The 21692-nt window shown below is 36.4% G+C and overlaps 2 protein-coding genes across 2 annotated transcripts; one reads left to right on the top strand and one right to left on the bottom strand.

Moving 5' to 3' along the window:
- The first annotated feature begins 2005 nt into the window (after positions 1-2005).
- On the top strand, positions 2006-3178 carry LOC109018216. Its single transcript, XM_019000384.1, has one exon. It carries the CDS (start codon positions 2006-2008, stop codon positions 3176-3178), a length of 1173 nt encoding a protein of 390 aa, XP_018855929.1.
- A 16142-nt stretch (positions 3179-19320) lies between these two features.
- LOC109018217 (indole-3-acetic acid-induced protein ARG7-like) lies at positions 19321-19701 on the bottom strand. The gene has a single exon (XM_019000385.1). The coding sequence runs from the start codon at positions 19699-19701 to the stop codon at positions 19321-19323; it is 381 nt and encodes a 126-aa protein (XP_018855930.1).
- Positions 19702-21692: the final 1991 nt, after the last annotated feature.

Genomic DNA, 21692 nt, shown 5'->3' with positions numbered 1-21692 from the left:
ACTGTGTTTCTTCAACCATAAATCACCAAGCCACCGTCCAACTCCAGCTACACATCCTCTTCATCATGGAAGCCCAACCCCATATACGTCCACTGCACGAAACCTCCCTCCCCAAACTTAACCACCACATCCACATCGTCTGAAACACAACCCCACGCCTCCACACATAACCAACGCAGCCTCTATTCAAGCAAAGAAAAATAGAGCACCCCAAGCCATGCACAACCCTTCCACACAGACTTCTTAGCCAACAACCATCGTGTAAGCCCAGATTTGCCCCTCTCTCGATTAGGGCTTCACCTTCAGCCACAAGCTACCAGGAAGAAAATAACTCATGTGCATATTGTGGCTTACCTTTGATTTGAAATCAGGGGATGAATACACATATACATGAAATCAAACCAAACCAAACACAATATGTAATATATACTTAGATCTAAAAAAAATCGTGTTGAGATGATTCACAAAACAAAGAGAAGGGAAAGAAGAAAAAAACTAGGGTTTGAAGGTAAAGACATTAGGTTGGCGGCATTAGGAGAAGATAAACCATGAGGGAGACGAGGGAATCGGGAGAGAGAGATGTGGCAGCGAATGTGTTATGGATTGTGGCGATGATGGGTGATGAAGGAAACCCGAGGGAGAGAAGGAATTGGTAGGGAGATGTTGAGAGAAAGAAAGAGAGGATCTGAAGGTGAAACCAAGAGGAAGAAGGGGTACGTCACTGGCGAAGTGCTACAATGTGCTTGTAGTGTCGTTGACGGCGGTGACACTGGCTTGTAAGGAGGCTTGCTGAGGAGTCACAGGAGGGGACGACGCAAATGGATTGGGGGAAAAGGAAAATAGGGAAAGAAATAAGAAGGGAGGGGGAATTAGGGTTTTGGGCAATCTGATTCTTGCCCTACCCGTGTCCTCTTTTTAATCTAAGTGTAAAAATAATACATAGAGAAATAAGAAAGGAAGAAATAGAGAAGGAAAGGAACTACACTAAATTTTAAAACCAAACTTTTTATTCTTGATCTAAAAATAATATTTTTCCTCATAATGTAAAATGATGAGTTTTAATAAAAGAGTAATGATAGTTACAGTCGTAAGTATGAAAGTGTTGTGCAATCATTTTGTAAAATGTGAATAAATATGAGACTCACATGAAAAAATTAATTTTTTAATAGTAAACCCACAAAAATTTCTTAGGAGAATAGATTCATCTAAATAAGGAGAGTTTTTAACGTAAAATAAATTAATAAATATTAAATAATATTCCTAAAAGAATAAAATCATTTAAGTAAAATGATTTGTTAAAACTATATTATTTTTAGAGCTACAAAATATAAAGAGACTTACTTGAGAACTAGACTTTGTTCAATAACACTACAAATACCTCATTTAAAATGATTTTGGACTTTTAAAATACTTGAAATATTTTAAAATAGTTGACTCTATTTAAAAATCATACGCTAGATTTAAAATAAATATATTAGATTTAAAATGATTTTTTCTAGAGAAATTATATTCATCATCCTCACACCACACACTAACATGTGATTTGTTATTTTTGTCATTTATGTTTAAACATTTGTATTTACACATCAATATATGTATATTTAAAGAAAAGACAAAAATGACAAATTACATGTTAATGTATAATGTATGAGATGACGAGTTCAATTTTTCTGTTTTTTTTTTTTTCTATAATTCATTATGCCTACTTTTTAAACTAATTTCTTTTGTAGAAAACAAAAAATTATGTAAAATTAAAAATTGTTTGTATCCATAGATCTGTTTTTCTTTTTTTAATTTCATGTGGCTTTTTTTTCTCGTTACTCATTTTTTATCAATTTTATTTCTCAACTGGTTCGTCGTCCCTTACTAGTAATAGTTATATATATAAACCCACGAGCGCACAAAAGCAGGAAGACAAAATTTCAGTAGTCAAATTATAGAAAATAAAAAGAAAATTACTTTTGCAATCCAAGAATCCAAATAAAAGAAAGTGGCGGCAACGAAGATGAGCAACACCGCCCAGCTCTTCTGCCTGACGGCTTCGTGTTTCACCGCCAGACTCCCCACATTCCTCTTCCTATCCCTCCTCCTCTTCTCCTTCCGGACCACCGTCGAGTATGGCACCAGCCAGCTCATCTCCTTCGTCGACCAGGATCCTTCCCTCAAGGCCCTCGTCTCCCGTCGCCTCCAACTCGCCGGCACTGACTCTGAACGCCACCCTATCTTCCCCCGTCTCGCCCCACGCCGTCGCCCCAGCTACCTCGTCCACCCCGACGCCCTCGTCATGGCCTTTAACGATTACTTCTTCCCCGGAGACGACCAACGCATGGCCCCGCTCAATCACAGCCTCCTCATTCTCAATCAAGAATTAGTCTTTCCTAAGTACGTGATCGTCAACATCTCCGCTATGAAAGAACTAGAGCTCCGTGAAAGTGAGGACAAAAGGATGGTCTTCTTTGCGCGTTCTGTAATGTGGGTCTATATTTTGGTAGTTCTTTGGTTTGTCGCTATCTATTCATTGGGATTAGGCATTGTTTTCATTACTGTTGTGAATGAAATACTAGGGACGTTCAATTCATTTCTTGTTACAATGTGGGAAGGTTCAAGAGTGGGTCTTGAGAGGCTTTTCGGGCTCATTTTGATGCGATGGTTGGTGAGACATATACTAACGTATCTCCTTGGGTGGTGGTATTTTGGCAAAATCGAAGATCAGGACACATATTTGAAGCTTTATGTGATGTTGAAATTGATGCCGTTTTCGATCATGTCTCCGTGGATTAGTGGTCTTGAGAAAGAGATTTTGGGGTTTTCGATTACGTGCTTCTTGACCGATACGTTCTTGGCTTTAATATTTGCTGGGGATGTTTGGATTGCGATTATGGAGCCGTGGAGAACGCAAACGGAGATAATGCAGGAAGGTTATTATTTGACGTTGACGACGTTGAGCCAGGGTATCCATATTATCTCTTTGGAAGCTATCTTTTGCGGCCCGTTTGTGAGAGTAGTTCTTGCTCAGGTCTTTGGGAGGTTTTTTGCAATGGTGTTTCAGTCAGTTCTGGAGGTTTACTTCATGGTGGCTTTGCTCATGCTTTACTTTTATGCGTGGTATAGGAATTCTAGTAATTTCCACGGTGAGACGTTTGGGTGGAGAGAGTTGGAGGGTTTGTTTGACCTGTAGGAAGCTATACCTGTGACTAGCGTTGCCATTGTTGGGTCATGTAGTCTCGTCAATGTGTTGTATGTACTTTTTATCACAAGCTGGCAACATAATGTTTTTGTATATCTTTACACGAGAAGGCTTCATGTTAATATCTTGTACCGCGATCACTCTTTCAATTCCTTGCAATGCTCCCTGTTCGTGATGGTAATGTAAAAACCATTCAGGCCATCGTATCTTTGTTAATATTGCAGCTTCTTCAGGAGGGGCGTTGCCATCATTTTTTTCCTTCTCATATTGCACAACCCACTTGTGACCGTTTCTTAGGATTTTTCACCTATTTAAAAGAAAGAAGAAAAATGATATTTGCAAACCGCTCTTTTTCAAAACTATTGCGTGGCGTGCACTTACGCTATTCATTATTGTATATAAAATTACTCTTACTCTTAATGTTAAAAATTTTATAGATCCTTGTGGGTGCTTTTGTGCTTATGTGCAAAGCATGCATTGTCTTTTGCAATTAGTTTGCAGATATATCCCTTTTCTCACTTTGTGGATAAAGTCGACTTGTATTAAATGTTATTATTTCCCAGGATTGCTTGGTGGTAATTTGATGACACTGAAATCTTCTTTCTTGTCTTGCTATTAATGTTAGTGAAGCTCTACATCTCTGCATGCTACTACTTTGCTTTTGACAGCCTCATGCTTTTTGTGTTCGACTCGGATATATGCATTACATCCGATGGACAAGTTTTGTGGTTTTAAAGGTCAAGTCAATAGGACTTAGAAGTTAAATCAGTTCTTCATTTGAGCATTTATGGTTAATAAAAGCTTGAATGTTTTGAACATCGAGCACATTCACGGGCTTAGGGTTGCCTTCTCCTTCACAGCTGACAAACGGCCTCTTGAATTTCTCTTTCCTTCTCTATTTACTAGGGTTGGGCCACGAGGCCCTACAACCCGGCCTGCCCACCCACCCAATCCCCCCATCCCGCAAAGAAACGAGCGAGCAACCCGCCCACCTCGGGTGTGAACGTGGGCAAGTGACTAACAAATAATTTTACTTGCATCTAGATTCTTATATACTAGTGTAGGAGTAATGTGATTAGTAATTCTTTTCTTTGTTTCTCCTAGTGGGAGGCTGAGGTGAAGTGGGGGGGACCACACCATTTCCCAAAGGAAAGGTGGTGGGAAGAGGTTACGTACATTCAAGGTGAGTGGTTACGTAGTTGAGTGAAAGAAACGCACGGTGGAGTACGGAGGAGTAATTCGCACTGTGTTGGTGGTTACGGGGGAAGCTAGAGGAAGTTGCAGGTGTGAAGGTGAGAAAAGTTTTCATCAATGAATAATTTGGAGGAACAGTGGGGGAGGTTTTGTTTGACAGAGGAGGAAGGGGAAGCTATAGCCATTGATGATGCTATCAATGAGGTAATAGGGTTCAAAGGAGATTGTAGCTTGGTAGGAAAGATTTGTCTAGATAGGAACATCGGCAAAATGGTTCTTGAGGATACAATGAAGAAAGTATGGAGAGTTAGCAAGCCTGCTAAGTTCGTTGAACTAGGAGGTAACATGTTTACCATAACCTTTACTAACCAAGCAGACAAGCAGCGTGTATGGAGTGGGAGACTTTGGCTCTTTGACTCACATCTATTATCCTTGAAGCTATTTGATGAATATACACCACCGCAAAGAATGAGGTTTGAAAAGGAAAGTTTCTGGATCCAAATGTATGATATGCCTCTTGCATGCATGAATGAAGAACATGGCAAACAGATAGGAAAAACAATAGGTAAAGTAGAAGAGGTGGATGCAAAAGAAGATGGGATTGGATGGGGTAAGTTTCTAAGGGTCCGCATCAATATCGAACTTGTGAAACCTTTGGCTAGAGGTAGAACAATCACGATAAAAGGTGACAAGTTTTGGATCCCAAGTAAATATGAAAAGTTGCCCAGGTTCTACTTTGAGTGTGGTTGCTTAATTCATGGCTCACAAGGATGTACTGGGAAGGTGGGTGAAAAGTTGCAATATGGAGTGTGGTTAAGGGCTGATACAAAAATGGGGTCCAAGGTGAAAATAAGAGTTGATGGTTTTGAAAGAAAGTGGAGAGAAGAGAATGAGGGAAGGGTTGGAAGGAGGGAGGGTGAGGAAACAAAAAGGGGCGAGGATGAGCAGAACAAGAGGAGTGTGATGAGGGGGAGAATACTGTGCATGGGTTAAGGGGAGGGGATGAGAGTAATGAAGTAAAGAGTTGTTGTGCTAAAGGTACATAAAAAAAAAGAATGGAAGGGGTAGATGGTTGGTTGGTGGAAGCAAGTGGGGATGATAGGTATTTGGAGATAGAGGAGACTGTGCAAACAGCCACTATTGGCATGGATCTAGGAATGCTTAATAGGAAGACTAAGGGAGGGGGGAAAAGGATAGCTAGAGAGAAAAGGGAGGACACCAAGCAGGATGGTGGGTATGTTACTAGAAAAAGGAAAAAAGAAGAGGTGATGGGGGGTGAAAAAGTGCAAAAGAAGATCAAGCTAGGGAAGTTGGACAGTGAAGATTCAGAGGATAATTCTCAACAATTATTGGCGGAGGCTGGTCACCAGTCCCGCCACTCTCAATGAAAATCTTAAGTTGGAACTGCCGAGGGCTTGGGAACCCTGGACAGTTCAAGATCTCTACCTATTGGTGGAGGAGAAGAAACCCGATGTAGTTTTCTTTATGGAAACTAGATTAAAAGCAGTCAAGTATGAAGGTTTTAAGAAGATACTTAAGTATGAAGGGTGTTTTGTGGTAGAACCAGTGGGTCAAAAAGGAGGTTTAGCACTTTTATGGAGTAGTAGGGTCCATTTAGAAGTTTTGAAATACACACAAAGGCACATAAATGCATGGATATCAAATGAGGTGGATTGCTCGAGGTGGCTGTTGATTTGTTATTATGGCCATCCTGAGACTCACAAAAGGGCTGATGCTTGGGAGCTACTGTCATCCTTAAAGCCAACAGGTTTTCAAGGCTGGTGTGTGTTAGGAGATTTCAATGAAATCTTAACTCATGATGAGAAGATAGGGGGCAGACCCAGACAAGAGAAACTAATGGAAAATTTCAGAAAAGTATTGGAGAAAGGGAACTTGTCAGACTTAAAGTGGGTGGGCAGCAAGTTCACATGGAGCAACAGACATGAGGATGCTTCATTCACGAAATAAAGGCTTGATAGGGTGGTAGCAAACCCATCCTGGGTCCAGTTGTTTAAGGAATATTGGGTGGAAGTGTTAACAGGCAGGAGTTCAGATTACAGGCCAATCCTGCTGACTATGAATAGAAGGGACAGATTCACAAGGAATGTAATGCCCCGGTCCCGTAGGGATAGAAGAGTTACTCCCTATAACTTAAAACTCACAATTCATCAATATATTTATAGACTCCAAAATATAACGTCATCAGAATACTACAAAGTCTCTTAATAAAATCTGCCACTTCTCCGAAATCTTCAATGAGTAATCTACTATGCTTAAATAATCATCTCACCGATACACCATAATCATGATCCTTAGCTGGTCTATTCAAAAATCATCTGAAAAATATAAGGAGATAAGGGGTGAGTTATCAACAACTCAGTAAGCAGATGACATATACTAGTTTGTAAACATGAGCATTTACAGAGTTCAGAATGCAGAACAAAAATATTTTCTTTCAGAAATCAAAATCAAAATAATGTTTTCAAAATGCAGCGTCAGAACATGTTATCAAAAATATCAGAGCGAAAGTTCAAAAAATATTCATAATCAAAATCCCTTTGGCATAGCATAAACTGAAATATCACATCTTATCTTATCATATCAGAACAAATACCATGTTTAACCCCTGTGGTAGGATTGTGCAAACCTTAGTAGCTAACTGAGCAGAAACAGAATGTGAATCTTCCCCTTATTCATTCTCGAAGCCCCGAGTGTGCACATAGGAAAGACCACGCAGAAAACCACTTTGTTTCCAAAGTGGGTGCACCAGAAACAGAAAAGTTGGTACCAACCGGAACAGAGGCCACAGTTTTACACCCTTGGTGAGGTCAGAATGGAATAGAAACAGAAACAGAATGTTATACCAGAGGTTTTTCAAAAATCACATCAGATCATATCAGAGTATAGAAAAATCTTCAGAACAGAACAAAATCATAACACAATATAATTTATGCAGAAAATTTCATATTCGCTCTATTTTTCAAAGTTCAGAAATAGAATGTCAAAAATAAGCTCATGTCTACACCAGTCATGACAGAAAATAATTTCTTCTTAAACAGAATCTTATGAGTAATGCAGAACAAATAACAGAGGCAGTTCAAATTTCTTTTCAACATCAAATATGTATATTTTCCAAAAATAACCTCAGCCCATTTTATTTTAAATGCAAAGTCTAGCATAGGAACCCCGCTTACTTGAATTTCTTAGCTTTTTCAGAATTCCTCAAAAACGTTGAACAATAATTAATCGTCACCTATAAAATAATCACGTAATTCTCATAAATTTTCAATTAATCACGTATTTAGATATTTAGTCCTAAGCTTAGAAAATAACCTATTTAATTCCTCAAAACCTAAAATTACAAATCATCACTTTTTAAAATCGTCAATGCTAACTTAATACTATGACTAAAACATTTAAAAGTCAGACCTATTTATTATTGAAAACCAACTATAAAGTTTAATACTGGATAATATAATTATTCCAAAATATTTTAAAATAACCCATAACAATTTTAAATAGACTAAAACATATCTAAAATGTAAAAATAACATTACACCAATATTTTTTACTATTAAAATAAATTTTTACTTAAATAACATATTAAAATACTTAAGTGATTTTTTGTAATCATAATTATATAAGAGTGTACCAATACATAATAAGAATTTTAAAGCACATTAATATAACACTTAGTACAAGGGCACTAATGTAATTTCCTTTGTTTCTTTGAAAACCAATAAAACCTACGGAAAACAAAATAATGTGCATGGTAGGGGCTTACACACGGAGGAATCACGCGGCGCGATGGCTGGACTGGGTAGGCAGTGGCGACGCGGCTGGAGAGCAGGCGTGCGGCGGACATGCTGTCAAGCTGGGTTAAGCACGAGAGAGGGAGAAAAATGGAGAGTGAGAGAGCAAGGGTCCACAGCGTGCGGAAAGGAAGGAAATCAGACCGTGAGACGGGAAGGAGGCGTGCGACGAAGGCTCATTGAGAGAGGTGGAGCTGCGACGGAGTTGGGTGGCTCGGGGTGACGTGAGGTGGTCGACGGAACTCTCTGTGGAAGTGGCATCGCAGTGGAGGGGTTGGTGCCGTGGGGTTGCTGGGTTAACTTAGGGGGGAAAAAGGAGTGCTCTGTTTTGATGAGCAAAAACAGGGGCTAACCGAGTAATGGAGAGGATGTGCGGCCTCCATGGCATCGACTTACGGTGGTGTTGCCGTGCATATGGGTGGTTGCAGTTTATGGAAAGGAATCGAGGTAGCTGCCGGTTTCATGTGGGGCAGGGCATTAGGCTATTACACGGTGGTTGGATGAAAACCAAACTGCGGTGGATGTTTTTGGGTCATGGCAATGGAGTGCAACATGATGGGGGTTGTGCTATGGTTGGCGGCAGTAACAAGGTTTGGGCAGTTTCTCCATGTGGTAGATGAATACGAGTATATATATATATATAGAGAGGTGAGGAATAAACCCTAGAGATAAGAGAGGAAAGAGACGTGCATAAGATTGCTTATGACTGGCGGAGACGTGAAAAAGGTGGGGAGTTTCTAAATAAAACAACAGCCATTGGGTTTCTCAGTTTAATAAAATAAAGGGCACGGGTCTTGGGGTTATCGGATAGAGCCACTTTTAACAAATCTGGTAGTGAATAACTAAAAAGAATAAAAACTAAAAGGGCTCTACTATTAGATTTTGAGTCACGAACCAAACCTGTAATATTTCAACTTGTTTCTAGAAAAAAAATACCGGCCCATAAAATATTTGACAAAACAACTATTTTCCATACGTATAAATTCAAAATAATTTTAGAAAACGGTTTAGTGCTGTGCTCGGGTGTTACAAGGAAGGATTGTAGAACCTTTAGATTTGGAGCAAGCTGGAATAAGGAGGAGGGATGTGAGAAAGTAATCCAAGAGGCATGGAGGAGTAATGAAGGAAGGAGAGGTTCACAAACCCCAATAACAAAACAACTAGAAAGGTGTTGAGGGGGACTTCTGGGATGGAGTAAGCAGTTCAAGCTGGATAGGAATCAAGAAATAAAGTTAAAAACTGAGGTACTGACAAGGTTACAAGATGAAGAGAGTTGCCTTAATGCAGCTGAAATAAAGAAGTTACAAAAATAAGTTAGAACTTTGCTTGAGAAGGAGGATATTAAGTGGAAACAAAGGGCTAAAAGAAATTGGTATGTAAAGGGGGACAGAAACACAAAGTATTTCCATGCTTGTGCAAACCAAAAGAGGCAAAAGAACACAATTAAACAAATTGAAGATGGGCAAGGGAAAATCTACAAAGACCAAGTGGGCATTGAGGGAGCCTTTAAGGGTTATTTTGAGAGCTTGTTCAGTTCAACTCAGCCTAGTTCAGAAGAGATGGAAGATTGCTTAAAACACTTAGAACCTCGAGTTACAAGGGAGGCAAATGACAAACTGCACAGACCATTTAGCAAGGGGGAGATTGAAGAAGCAATTAAAAGCATGGCACCTCTAAAGTAACCAGGCCCTGATGGTTTTGGATCTTGCTTCTATCAAAACCATTGGGAAACAATTGGAGATGATGTATGAGCAGCTGTGCTTGACCATCTCAATGGTACCATTCCTTTCCAACCTGTCAATTTTACCTTTATTACCTTAATCCCCAAGAAGAAGGACCCAAAAGTAGTAACTGAGTATAGGCCCATCAGTCTTTGTAACGTTTTTTATAAATTATTTCCAAAGTGCTAGTTAACAGATTCAAAGGAGTTCTGACAGAGATCATCTCAACCAATCAAAGTGCCTTCATTCCTGGCATAATTATTACTGACAATATCATGATTGCCTATGAGGTTTTGCATACCATGAAGGTGAGGAAGAAGGGTAAGAAAGGAAACATGGCCATTAAGCTTGACATGTCAAAAGCTTATGATAGGATAGAGTGGCCATTTGTGAAAGCAGTAATGGAAAATTTTGGCTTCTGTGATGATTGGATAAAGATAGTCATGAGGGAGTATAAACTCAGTTTCTTACTCTGTGTTAGTCAATGGAAAGCCAGGGTAAAAAAATTTTCCTTCGAGGGGCTTGAGACAAGGGAATCCCCTATCCCCTTATTTATTCATATTGTGTGCAGAAGGGTTAAGCTCTTTGCTTAATCATTCAGATTTGACTGGGAATACCAAAGGGGTTACAGTTGTGAGAGGAGGGAGTAGAGTAAATCATCTGCTATTTGCAGATGACTGCATTTTATTTGGGAGGGCTTGTGTTGAGGAATGGAAGAGATTGCAAGAGTTGTTGCTGATGTAAGAAAAAGCTTCTGGCCAATTTTTGAATAAAGAGAAGACATCAGTCTTTTTTAGTTCAAATACTCCTGTGCAGATAGGGATCTTACTCTAAGAGAAGGGGGGTCCATGGTCCAAGGAAGCTATGAAAAATACCTTGGTTTACCAACCATGGTTGGTAAATCAAAGTGTAACACTTTCAGAGGTCTCAAGGAGAGGGTGTGGCAAAAGATCAACAGTTGGAAGAATTGTTTTCTATCGGGGGCAGCGAAGGAGGTGTTGATCAAGGCAGTTCTTCAAGAAATTTCCTCTTACACAATGAGTGTGTTTAAGCTTCCCAAAAAGCTTTGTAAGGAAATCAATATCATGCTGTCTAAATTCTGGTGGGGGTAATGGGATCCATTGGAGGAGCTAGGGAAAAATGGGGATAGCTAAAGGCAAGGGAGGTTTGGGTTTAGAGGTTTGGCTAGTTTCAATTTAGCACTCCTTGCTAAACAGGCTTGGAGATTGTTACAAAGCCCTCACTCTTTGGTTGCTAAGATTTTCAAAGAGAAATACTTCAAGAACACCTCTATCACAAAAGCTAAATTGGGGAATGCCCCTTCTCTGATATGGAGAAGTGTTTGGAATTCATTGGGGTTACTAAAGGAGGGGCTGAGGTGGAAAGTTGGGGATGGTGCAAAAATCAACATTTGGGGTCAAAAATGGTTGCTATCTCCCTCAACCTTTTGTGTTCAATCCCCCATCTCGATCCTGGATGAAAATTCAATTCAAAAGTTAGATAACTGATTAATGATGTTTCAAAGGATTGGAATGAAAGCTTAATCAGGTCTATCTTCAATAAAGAAGAGGCTAATCATATTTGTAGTATCCCCATGAGTACTAGGGGTGTAGAGGACAAATTGATATGGGGTCCCTCGAGAAATGGTGTTTTTTCAATCGAATGTGTATACTTCTTGGAAGAAAATAGAAAGAAGGCTATGGTGGGAGAGTCTTCTAGGGAGGCTGAGAAGGATAGCAGGTGGAAGTCTATATGGGAAATGAAAGTTCCTGGTAAGGTGAAGTTGTTTATGTGGAAGGTAGGAAACAACATTCTTGCTACTAGAGTAAACCTCTTTTGAAAAAAGGTTATTGAGAACCCTTTATGCCCCATCTGTTTGAAAGAAGAGGAGACTGTCATGCATGTTCTATGGCAGTGCCCAGCAGCAAGTGGTGTATGGGCTGAGGCTCACAGAGCAACTCAGAAAAGGGGTGCTATGGAGACTGATCTGCATAAGCTTTGGGAAGATCTGGAAGGGAAGCTCAACAAAATTGAATTAGAAGAAGTTGCAGTCATCATGAGGGGATTGTGGATGAGAAGGAACAATTTTATTTTTGACAACAAATTTCTTATCCCAAGTAGTATTATCAAAGCTGCAAGAGAATCTCTGGAAGAATACCACTCAGTAGAGTAGAAGTCATCCAGAAATGGTCACCACCAGGAGCAAACAGCTTTAAAGCTAACTGGGAAGCAGCTTGTAATGTCAAACTCAGGAAAATGGGGGTAGGATTCATTATTAGAGATGAAAATGGGGCAGTTACAGCAGCATATTGAGGAATCAGAGGTAATGTGGATCAACCAGTAATAGCAGAAGGAATTTCTCTAAGAAAAGTCATGGAACTTTGCAGACACTTGGGACTCAACAAAGTGACATTCGAAGGAGATGCTCAAAACATTGTTAAAGCTATTTATAGCCCAGATGAAGACTTATCATGCCTCGGCAGTATCATTGAAGATTCAAAGTCATTTTTATCTGAATGGTCCAATTGGGTAGCTCAATATCCACACAGAAATACAAATACAGTAGCACACAGTTTGGCTAAGTTAGCTTTAAGATCAAGTGTAGAGCAACTATGGATAGAAGTGGTACCAATTTGTATTTCTTCCTATCTGCAGAAAGACATGGAAGGTTTTGTAGACAATGTTCTATGATTGAATGAAAGAATGAGGTTCTATTTTCAAAAAAAAAAAAGAAGTGTAGGAGTAATGTGAAAAGCACCTTTTGTCTAGTTCTATTTTTAAGAAATAATCTTTTTTTTTATAAAAAAAAAAAAAAAAAGATTTCAATCAATAATTTAATGTATAGGGAAAAAAAATGTAAGTTCTAACACTATAAAAAATAGGGCCTTTTCTGGCGTTAAGATTCGTCTCAAATAACCCCTAAAATAGCTGCAAATAACCATTTGCAGCGATATATGCTGCGCCGCACTTTCGTTGCAATTGTTGGCTGACTTAAAAGTTTCGCCAGCGAAACCCAAGAATCGTTGGGAAAATTCTTTATTTGCAGAGATTTTGTTCGCTACAAATATTATAAAATACGTCAAAAATATCATTTGAATTTCAACGTTATAGCACAAAGAAAAATTATTTGCATCGTTTTGTATTGTCGTGAATACTCAAAAAATCGTCGTAAATAGCTTCATATTATTTCCAACGTGTTCAAAAATCGCCGCAATTAATATTTTTCTCGTCACACAAAATCACCGTAATTATAATTTGCGGCCGTTAAATTCGCCGCAATAGAGTTTTACCAGCATTTTGAAGTCTTCGAGAATGGTTCAATGGCCTTAATACTTTTTTGCGGCGATTTTTTCTCGCCGCGGAAAAGAACTTCCGGCGAATTTAGTTTTTCGCGGCCAATTATATTCGCCGCAAAAAAAAAAAATCTGTTTTTAAAACTTGTTCTCAGCGAAGTGGAAATCGCCGCAATTGGCATTTTAAGCCTGCTACCAATCCAGTATATAAAATGTACCATTTTTTTAGGGTATCTGATTTCCTGCTCCAACTCATTTACAATATTACTAAATAGTACTTTAATCCAATACTTGTAACCATAATAGCATATATATATAAATTCAAGTTTCCATCCAATACATCAGTACATCAGCCCTTTTAAGGTTACTATACATCACTGGCATATGGTGCATTAATGGAAGGCAATTAAGTACTACAAATGGGAGCAGCTAATGTCTCTTACAAGCTTAGAAACATCCACAATACAAATGTACCAGTTAAACCAAATATGAAAACAAATGGTGGGTGGAGTTCATCTGCAACTTCACACATCAGTCGTTGATTTGCGATGACTTGGTGATTGAGCAGCAACGATCTAGCTGTCTAGAATAGGGTTATCAAGTATATATATGCACTGCCTTCTACATGAGCTGTGCAAAAGAAATATCCAAGTCAAAAATCTCCAAAGTGACAATTTTTCTTAACATAAGTTGCACACGAACAATGGCAGAAATTTTCTGTATCCATATTATATATTTAAAACCTTTTTTTACATTCTAAACCGAAAGAGGAAAAGAAATCATGTACAACTAGTTGAACATGACCTAACTATATAATTAACTAGTTGTTCTGAACATATATATATATATATATATATATATATAACAACTTGAATATCTCATAATCAGTGATGAGTAACAATAGTGTAAATTGTAACCAAAGAAATCTTATTATTATTTAAATAGCATTATTCTTTAGCCTTCCAAAAATATACTTTTTTGGGAAGTTTTAGAAGAGATATCAAGAAGCAAACGTGTTTAAATGATCTTCCCTTGAAGATAGTTAATATATTCTCATCATCACATATGTATTTAAATAATACCATTCCATTACATGATCACATAGACTTTTGAAATCAACTTTTCATCTCTTAGTGAGAAGTACTTCTTTAATGTAGTTAACCAATTATTATTGAAATAATTCAGTAAAAATTTGTCAAAGACAAAATGTCAAGATAGCTTGTTCCAATTAGTGTTACTGCATGGGTCCCCAAACTTTAAAGTGAGACATTGGGGGAAAAAACTATGTGAATTAGCCAAATCGATATGTAATCTGATGCAAAGACAAGTGGTCCATGTATTTGGAAACTTCCTATACTCATTAATTAAATATAAGCAAATTGATCAACAATTCATCATCCATCATCCCTCGAGAATGATAATTTTAAACCATTGCATGTGGGCATGAGATGCTAATGCTGTTGTATTTGGGTAATAATAGTTAAGTATTGGATAATAATTACATGTTTGCATAGATTATAACATAAATACATCAGTTAGTACAACTATATTTAACAAAAACATTAGTTTAACATAAGATTTCTTTGATCATTCTACTGTGATCTATTATTTGTGTCATCTTGCACGACATCAATAGAGAGGACATTGAAATTATTATGCTTCTATTGCTTGAATCGGTCATAGAAAGTTGAATCATCCACTCTTTCTCTAAAGTTTTTTCTATAAGATTTTTTATATATGACAAATGTCCCTACAAAATAAATTTTGAATAGCTTTGCATGATTAATAAAAACCTAACAACTTATATACTAAAAATTGAAGTATTGTAAATTAACAGAAATCTTAAAATATAATTTTTTAATTAAATTGTTATGGATGCTATAAATAAAACTAAATCTAGCATAACACACAAATATATAAAAATCAATTAAAATGATTTTTATTATAATTAGTAAATAAATAGTAAATGAACATGAATAAATAGTAGCACTTTTTTCTTCCATAAAGAGCCTTGAATGAATAGTGATGCTTAGTGAACAACCCCAACTGAACAATGCAGTGCCCTCAAACAATCAACGCAAAAAATAAAAGAAAAATAAACAAATAAACAATACAAGAAATAAACAAAGAGAGTAATAACAGAAACAACAATTCAGTAAACAACAGACGCAATAACAGAAACAAAATTAAAAAATAATGATACTCTACTGATTGATATACAATTCATTTATCACTTAGTTGATATATAATAATAAAAAAATAAAAAATGAAAAATTATTTTAGAATTTTAAAATGTATTTTTTATTTGCAAGTAGTAAACTAATGGTAAACTAGCTGTACTGCTATCATTATCCAAAATATTTTGAACATTACTTCGTAAAATGAGAAATCGTCTCAGAGTATCATTGTTGCCTCAAAAACCAAAACTTGCACTAAAATGGTATATGTTTTTGGAGAAAATTATAAAACTGAAACTGGAGAAATACCCATTTGCATTTGCGCACCATATGTTTAATGAGAAGTGGAAGGAACTCAGATTCATTATTTGTGACTAAAAAAAAAATAACGGCAACACAACTTTCAATCAGAAAAAGGAACTTTGATCTTCACTTTCTCGCAATTTCTTTTACTTTCTTAGGTGCTAAACGGAGAACCAAAACTTTCGAAATAAAGAGACAAGGGAAATTTCAAAGAAAGAGAAAGTAAAGTGAAAAGGAAATGGGGTTGGATGGTGCACCTAATCTAGTGCTTTTGGACCTCAAGTTATCTCTTTTCCTTTGTAGTCATCTCTTTCTTCTACCTCTATATCTGTGTCATTCCTCAGCCCGTTTCCTTACCCATTTACCTCCCCACAAGGGTCTTAAACCTCCCTACCTCTCCTCGTAATCTCTCTCTAGGAGTTAAAAGAAGTCATTTTTTGCTATTTCCAAAGACAAAAAACCCCAAACCCACACACCCTCCCACGCATCTGTTTCCAACCATTGATTCTTTTCCTCAAAACTGGCTCGGCTTCTCTCTTTCCAACCACACCAACACCGACTTACCCTCTGACTCGTCCCCACTCTCCCTCTTCCAAGCCTTCACGTCCTCTACCCTAGGTTCAACATCTCTCCCAACATCCCCATGCATCTCTCACACATGACATTGATTCTATCGCAGGTATAGTTGTCGACGCAAGGCTTAGAAAAGATGCAACCGCTGGTGCAACCGACCTCTCCATGTTCACCACTGGCCCGAAGCTTGAGGACTTTCTCGACTGCATAACTGACTTGAATGTAACTCAAAAGATATGATATACTTGAGATAGAAATATTACGTAACATGACATAATATGTTACAAACAACATACTTAACATGACATACTTGCAACAGTGAATACTACATGACATGACATACATGTAACACATGACATACTTAACATGACATACTCGCAATGTATAGCAATACGTGACAGAATATCTTGTGTAACAGATGAATAATTTGTGATAGAATAAATTCTGTGTAACAGATAAATATGTAATGACTTGGCATGACACATATGATAACATACATACACATACTGTAGTTCCTTTACTTATCACTCATACATATTAAACTGATAGTAAGTTAAAATCTAACTTACCTCGATTTTCGCATTTTTATATAAAACTCAAGTGTGATCACGAAAAACTGAAAGTAGTTATTTCTAAAAGTTATAACTCAATCACTTACAATTAGAAATATGAAAAAGTATTAACTTAGAGTAAAATTACCATTTTATTATCTACATGTGAAAAAATGATCATTTTACCCCTAACTTCAAGATTTTACATCATAACTCAAAAAAAATCAAAATTTACATACCTCATGTATTTTGTCCTAACCTCGATTATCAATTCAGAAAAATTTAAAACTAAATACAACCATTAAAACTCTATAAGGGTCGAAACTTACATAAGTTATTTCCCTTATTTTTGTTGCAATTATTTCAAATTTTAAAAACTCATGATTAAACCAAAACTTTTCTCCTGATATACTCATAACATATTCCTAAGAATAATCATGTTTTGAATCATGAAAAAGAGTCATCAAAATCACTAAAACCATACTTGAACTTTTTGGTTTTTCTTCTAAGTTCAAAACAGATTTTTGTTTTTAACTTATTTTGATCAACCTCTTGATCCAAGACTTAAAAGATGTGATATTCAAAACAAAACATCACATGGTTTAAAAATGTGTCCTAAAATAGATCTAAGCTTTAAACTCAAGATCACATGTTTAAAAATCAACCAAAACATGAATTTAGCCAAGAACATCATCACTTTGGCCTAACCGAATATCTCATTGCATAAAATTTCATATCCTTGCAACTAACATCAAATATCTTCAAAACCATATTCTACCATGTATATAAGAGGCTTATGATCCTCAAATAAAAATATAAAAACCATTGGAATAAGATTAAACCATAAAAGATTTAAACTTTTCTCAAAACAGAAACTGTTTTTCCTCTTCCAGTTTCTAAGTTTCTAGATATAATAAAATCTTCTACCAAAGATTTTAATCATGCAAAAAATCCTTAACAAATAATCATATACACATGTTAACAGTACTCCATAAAAATTTCGAACCAAGATCTATTCATTAGTTTAGTCAAAAACTCCAAAATATAATACACTTTTCAGTTTATCACCCATAATGACCTTTCTAGGGTTTAAACAACTTTTGACCAATCAAATGATCTAAATGGAACAAATAAGGTATCCATGATAACTAGACTCAAAAAGGAAAAACTTCCATGATGGGAACTTTGTGAGAAAACACTTACAAAAGCTTTCCGAGAGTGTCATTTATGTTTTATCAAGGAAAAGTGTAAATGAGGGTTGCTTTTCGTGGGAAGTGGACTGGAGAGCCTCTTGCACAAGTTATGGAATGGGATAGTACTGAAATAAAGCTTGAGTGTTGGCCTTTTCTTCCCATTACATTATACAAAAATCAGCCCAATGTATTTTTCTTGGTGGAGTGTAGAAGTAAAAGAGTGAGGTGACCATTTAGCCTTTTACTTCAAGAACCTTCTAGGCCCTCTTGACAAATCTGGTTAGGCATGTGGGGGTACAAAAACTTAGCCAAGAAGCAATGCTAATGTGGCCAAATTCGGGAGCTTTAATAGGCCTCAACTGAATGAGCCTCAATTTCGGGTTTTAAGAGGGTTTGAATTGCTATTAAGCCCAAATTCAATTTCTTTTGGCCCGATCAGTTATCTAAGGATAACAAGATTGGATAATGATTTTCTAACATAAATTTGAAAGATTAATATCATGTGAAAGTAATTTAATTAAGTGATGAAACACAATACTAGAAACTGATTCAATTAGGTTTTGGAAGTCAACTTTATGGTTTGGATAAAATTGTTTAGGATTTTGGTTTCCACTATACTTTTGGGTTCTAAGTTGGATTCCAACCATATATAATTTTACTAGGGTGGAAATCCTCTTTAGTTTGACATAATTTGAATAGTCGGATGGAATAAGATTTTTGTTTACGTGGCATGATCTCACACTTTGATTTATTCAAATCCATCCAAAGTTCTTCATAGTGCCAAGTGTCTAATACTATTCACTATTAGTGGCTAAGATCTTGTCAAGTGTCCAAATAAAACTTCTTTAATCTAATTCTGACATTTCACACTATGATTTTGAAAACACTGCACTTGGTGCGCTTATCGATGTTACTATTCACTCTATAAAATTAAATAATAAACTTAGTACTGAAAAATCCTAAATATTCATATTAACCTATAGTGAAAATCATTTATCGAAATTCAACCCTGAAGTATCCCTAAAAGTAATTTCACAGTTTTGAACAGGCGTTTCGTTCGAAAATATGAAAATAGACTTATTATGCCATAAAACTTTAAATAATCAACTGAGTCTAATGATGCAGATCATAACGCATTGTAATGCTTATCATTATCTCAAATAATTAGAATCACACTTCTACACATATAGTATACATATATATTATGGCTACATGATATCATCCGCATTCTGTTCACGCTTGATTAAACCTCATGAATCAATCGATCAAATTATCTCAAGTTCGTTCCCTCCCCGGGGCCGGGGTTGCATTGTACTTTAAAGACACAGAGGGATCCTCCGATCATGAGCAGGAGAGCTAGCGCAGCGAACAACATTGATGAAAAGGTTCTCGTCGCAAGGGATGCAGAGTTTTGAGTCAGTACTAGTGAAATCATATTCATCCCGTGCTTGGTCCAACAATGCCTTGAAAAGTGGGTGATTGAGAATGGTGACTTTGATCACAAACCTCTTGGAGTTCTCTCCAACATAGACCACTAAGTGACCCTTTGGGACATCTTTTGGAATGTATTTTTCTTCATTTGCAGTAGGCCACAATGCCCATTTACAGCAGTACTCACACGCAGAACAAGGTATAACTCTACTCCCCATCTTTCTCCACTTGTTCATGCATGCCCTCGAGATTTTTCCCTTCATCATAATCTTCATTAACATAGAACACACACCGAGCTGAGAGAGAGAGAGAGAGAGAGACAGAGATGTGGGGGTGGCAGTAACAAAGTGTAGGGTTTATATAAGTTTGGAATGGAAGAAGAAACCACTACTTCGGAGCATTAAATGGTTGAGATGATAGGTAGCTAAGATGCAAGCAGCTGCAAACGCGTAGTGGCATTTTTCAAGGGCATACCGTAAGTGATATATATATATATATATATATATATATATATATATGTATATATAGTTGCTGCCTTTTGCCCTGCTGTAGTACTATTCATTGATGTTTATATGGTATGGCTATATTGATACGAAACTGTACGAACATGCATATATAGCATGATTCGAAGTTATTAAATTAGTTTTCTTTCTTTTCCTTTCTATCTCTTAAGTACTTAAGACGACCCCACAAGTTGAGAGAGAATGCAAAAAGATAAGATATGAAGAGGGATGGGATAAGCTTCTTGGGCAGTGCGATCCCCACTCATTTCTAATACATAGTTTATGGATATTGTTGAATATATCACTTTCTTTCAGATACAGATAAGAGACAAAGAGATCTTGGCTTCAAAGTGTTGAGACCCATGAAAATTTTTACTATTCTTATGCATATATATGTCAGACAAACCGGTTTATAGAGCACGGACTGAAACATGAACACCAAAATCAATGTTTATTTATGTTTTACTGTTCATGTTTCTGTCCTTGCGCATATTTTTTTTATTTTATTATTTCCAAAAAATGAGTTTAATGTGACATTAGGGCTATAGATACAAGTGGTTTAATTTCTCCGGCCTTTGACATTCCTTCAGTACCTCTATTTGTTTATTTATCACAGTTATAAATAACTTTTCTCATATTGAATTAGTTTTAAATTTATAACATCTAAAAGCTGTGTACTGTCCGTACGTACAACACTGTTCTTGGTATTGCCGACTGCCGTTTCCCGTTTTCCTGCAGATGGATTCGTGATGAGCTTTGCGTATCTCTGCACTACTCTGGCTATGCATACAGGAGATGGGTTATGCAGAGCAAAAGGGTAGGAAATGAAAGGAAATAATAAAAAAAAAAAAATCTTGTATTGCAGAGAAAAAGATTGGAAGCCACATCTCGAAATCCTAGAAAAGAATGCTTGATCCTCGATGGTTGCGACATTGCAGTTATGTTCCTTTTCCTCTGTTATACCACCGACCAAAGGATATATTTTAGATTGAGAAATGCTTGGAGTAGCCGGAAGCTGCAGTACATTGTGAAGAATTTTTTTTTTTTTTCACTCCAGCACGTTAGGTGTGCTGGGGCTTCTTCACACAGTAGAGTGTGAAGAAGAATTTTTCTTTTAGATTTTGGATTAATTAGACTTTACTCTTTTTAACTTTTACTTAATCTACAATATATTTTTAAAACTAATAATTATATTAAAGTAGACTCTTAAATTTTTAAAATTTTCCAATCCCCTCATTTAGTCTACCAGCAATGTTAAATCTAACAAAAATTCACTACATGTGCTGCTCATGCGCATAACATTCACTACAAAGATGTAATTTTAATCTAATTTAGTGTCATTGACCATATAAAATAATATATGCTATCAATTAATAATAAATAATAAATTATTAAATAATTTTTTTTTATTAATTTATATATGGTTAATGAATATCAAATAATTTCATTGTGTATATAGATTATTCATACTTGCTTATAACTTAGGTATAAAATAATTTTATATATAGTTAATAATTAATGATTTATTATTAATTGATAGCATATATTATTTTATATTTTATATAGTCAATGATAATAAATTAGATAAAATTATATCTTTACAGTAAATTTCTGTTAAATTTGATGCTGCTACAGATGGAAGAGGGGATTGAGAAGTTTTGAAAGTTTAAGAGTCCACTTGAATGCAATTATTAGTTTTGAAGGCACATTATAAATTGAGTGAAAGTTCGAGGGGTAAAATATAATTAACCTTT

This window comes from Juglans regia, chromosome 3 (genome assembly GCF_001411555.2).
Source record: "Juglans regia cultivar Chandler chromosome 3, Walnut 2.0, whole genome shotgun sequence".
Classification (NCBI taxonomy): domain Eukaryota; kingdom Viridiplantae; phylum Streptophyta; class Magnoliopsida; order Fagales; family Juglandaceae; genus Juglans; species Juglans regia.
The sequence above is the reverse complement of the archived record's forward strand: the minus strand, read 5'-3'. Positions and strand labels throughout refer to the sequence as shown.

Excerpts from the sequence above, each read along its gene's own strand:
- LOC109018216 (XM_019000384.1), top strand. The coding sequence starts at position 2,006 with ATGAGCAACACCGCCCAGCTCTTCTGCCTGACGGCTTCGTGTTTCACC.
- LOC109018217 (XM_019000385.1), bottom strand. The coding sequence starts at position 19,701 with ATGATGAAGGGAAAAATCTCGAGGGCATGCATGAACAAGTGGAGAAAG.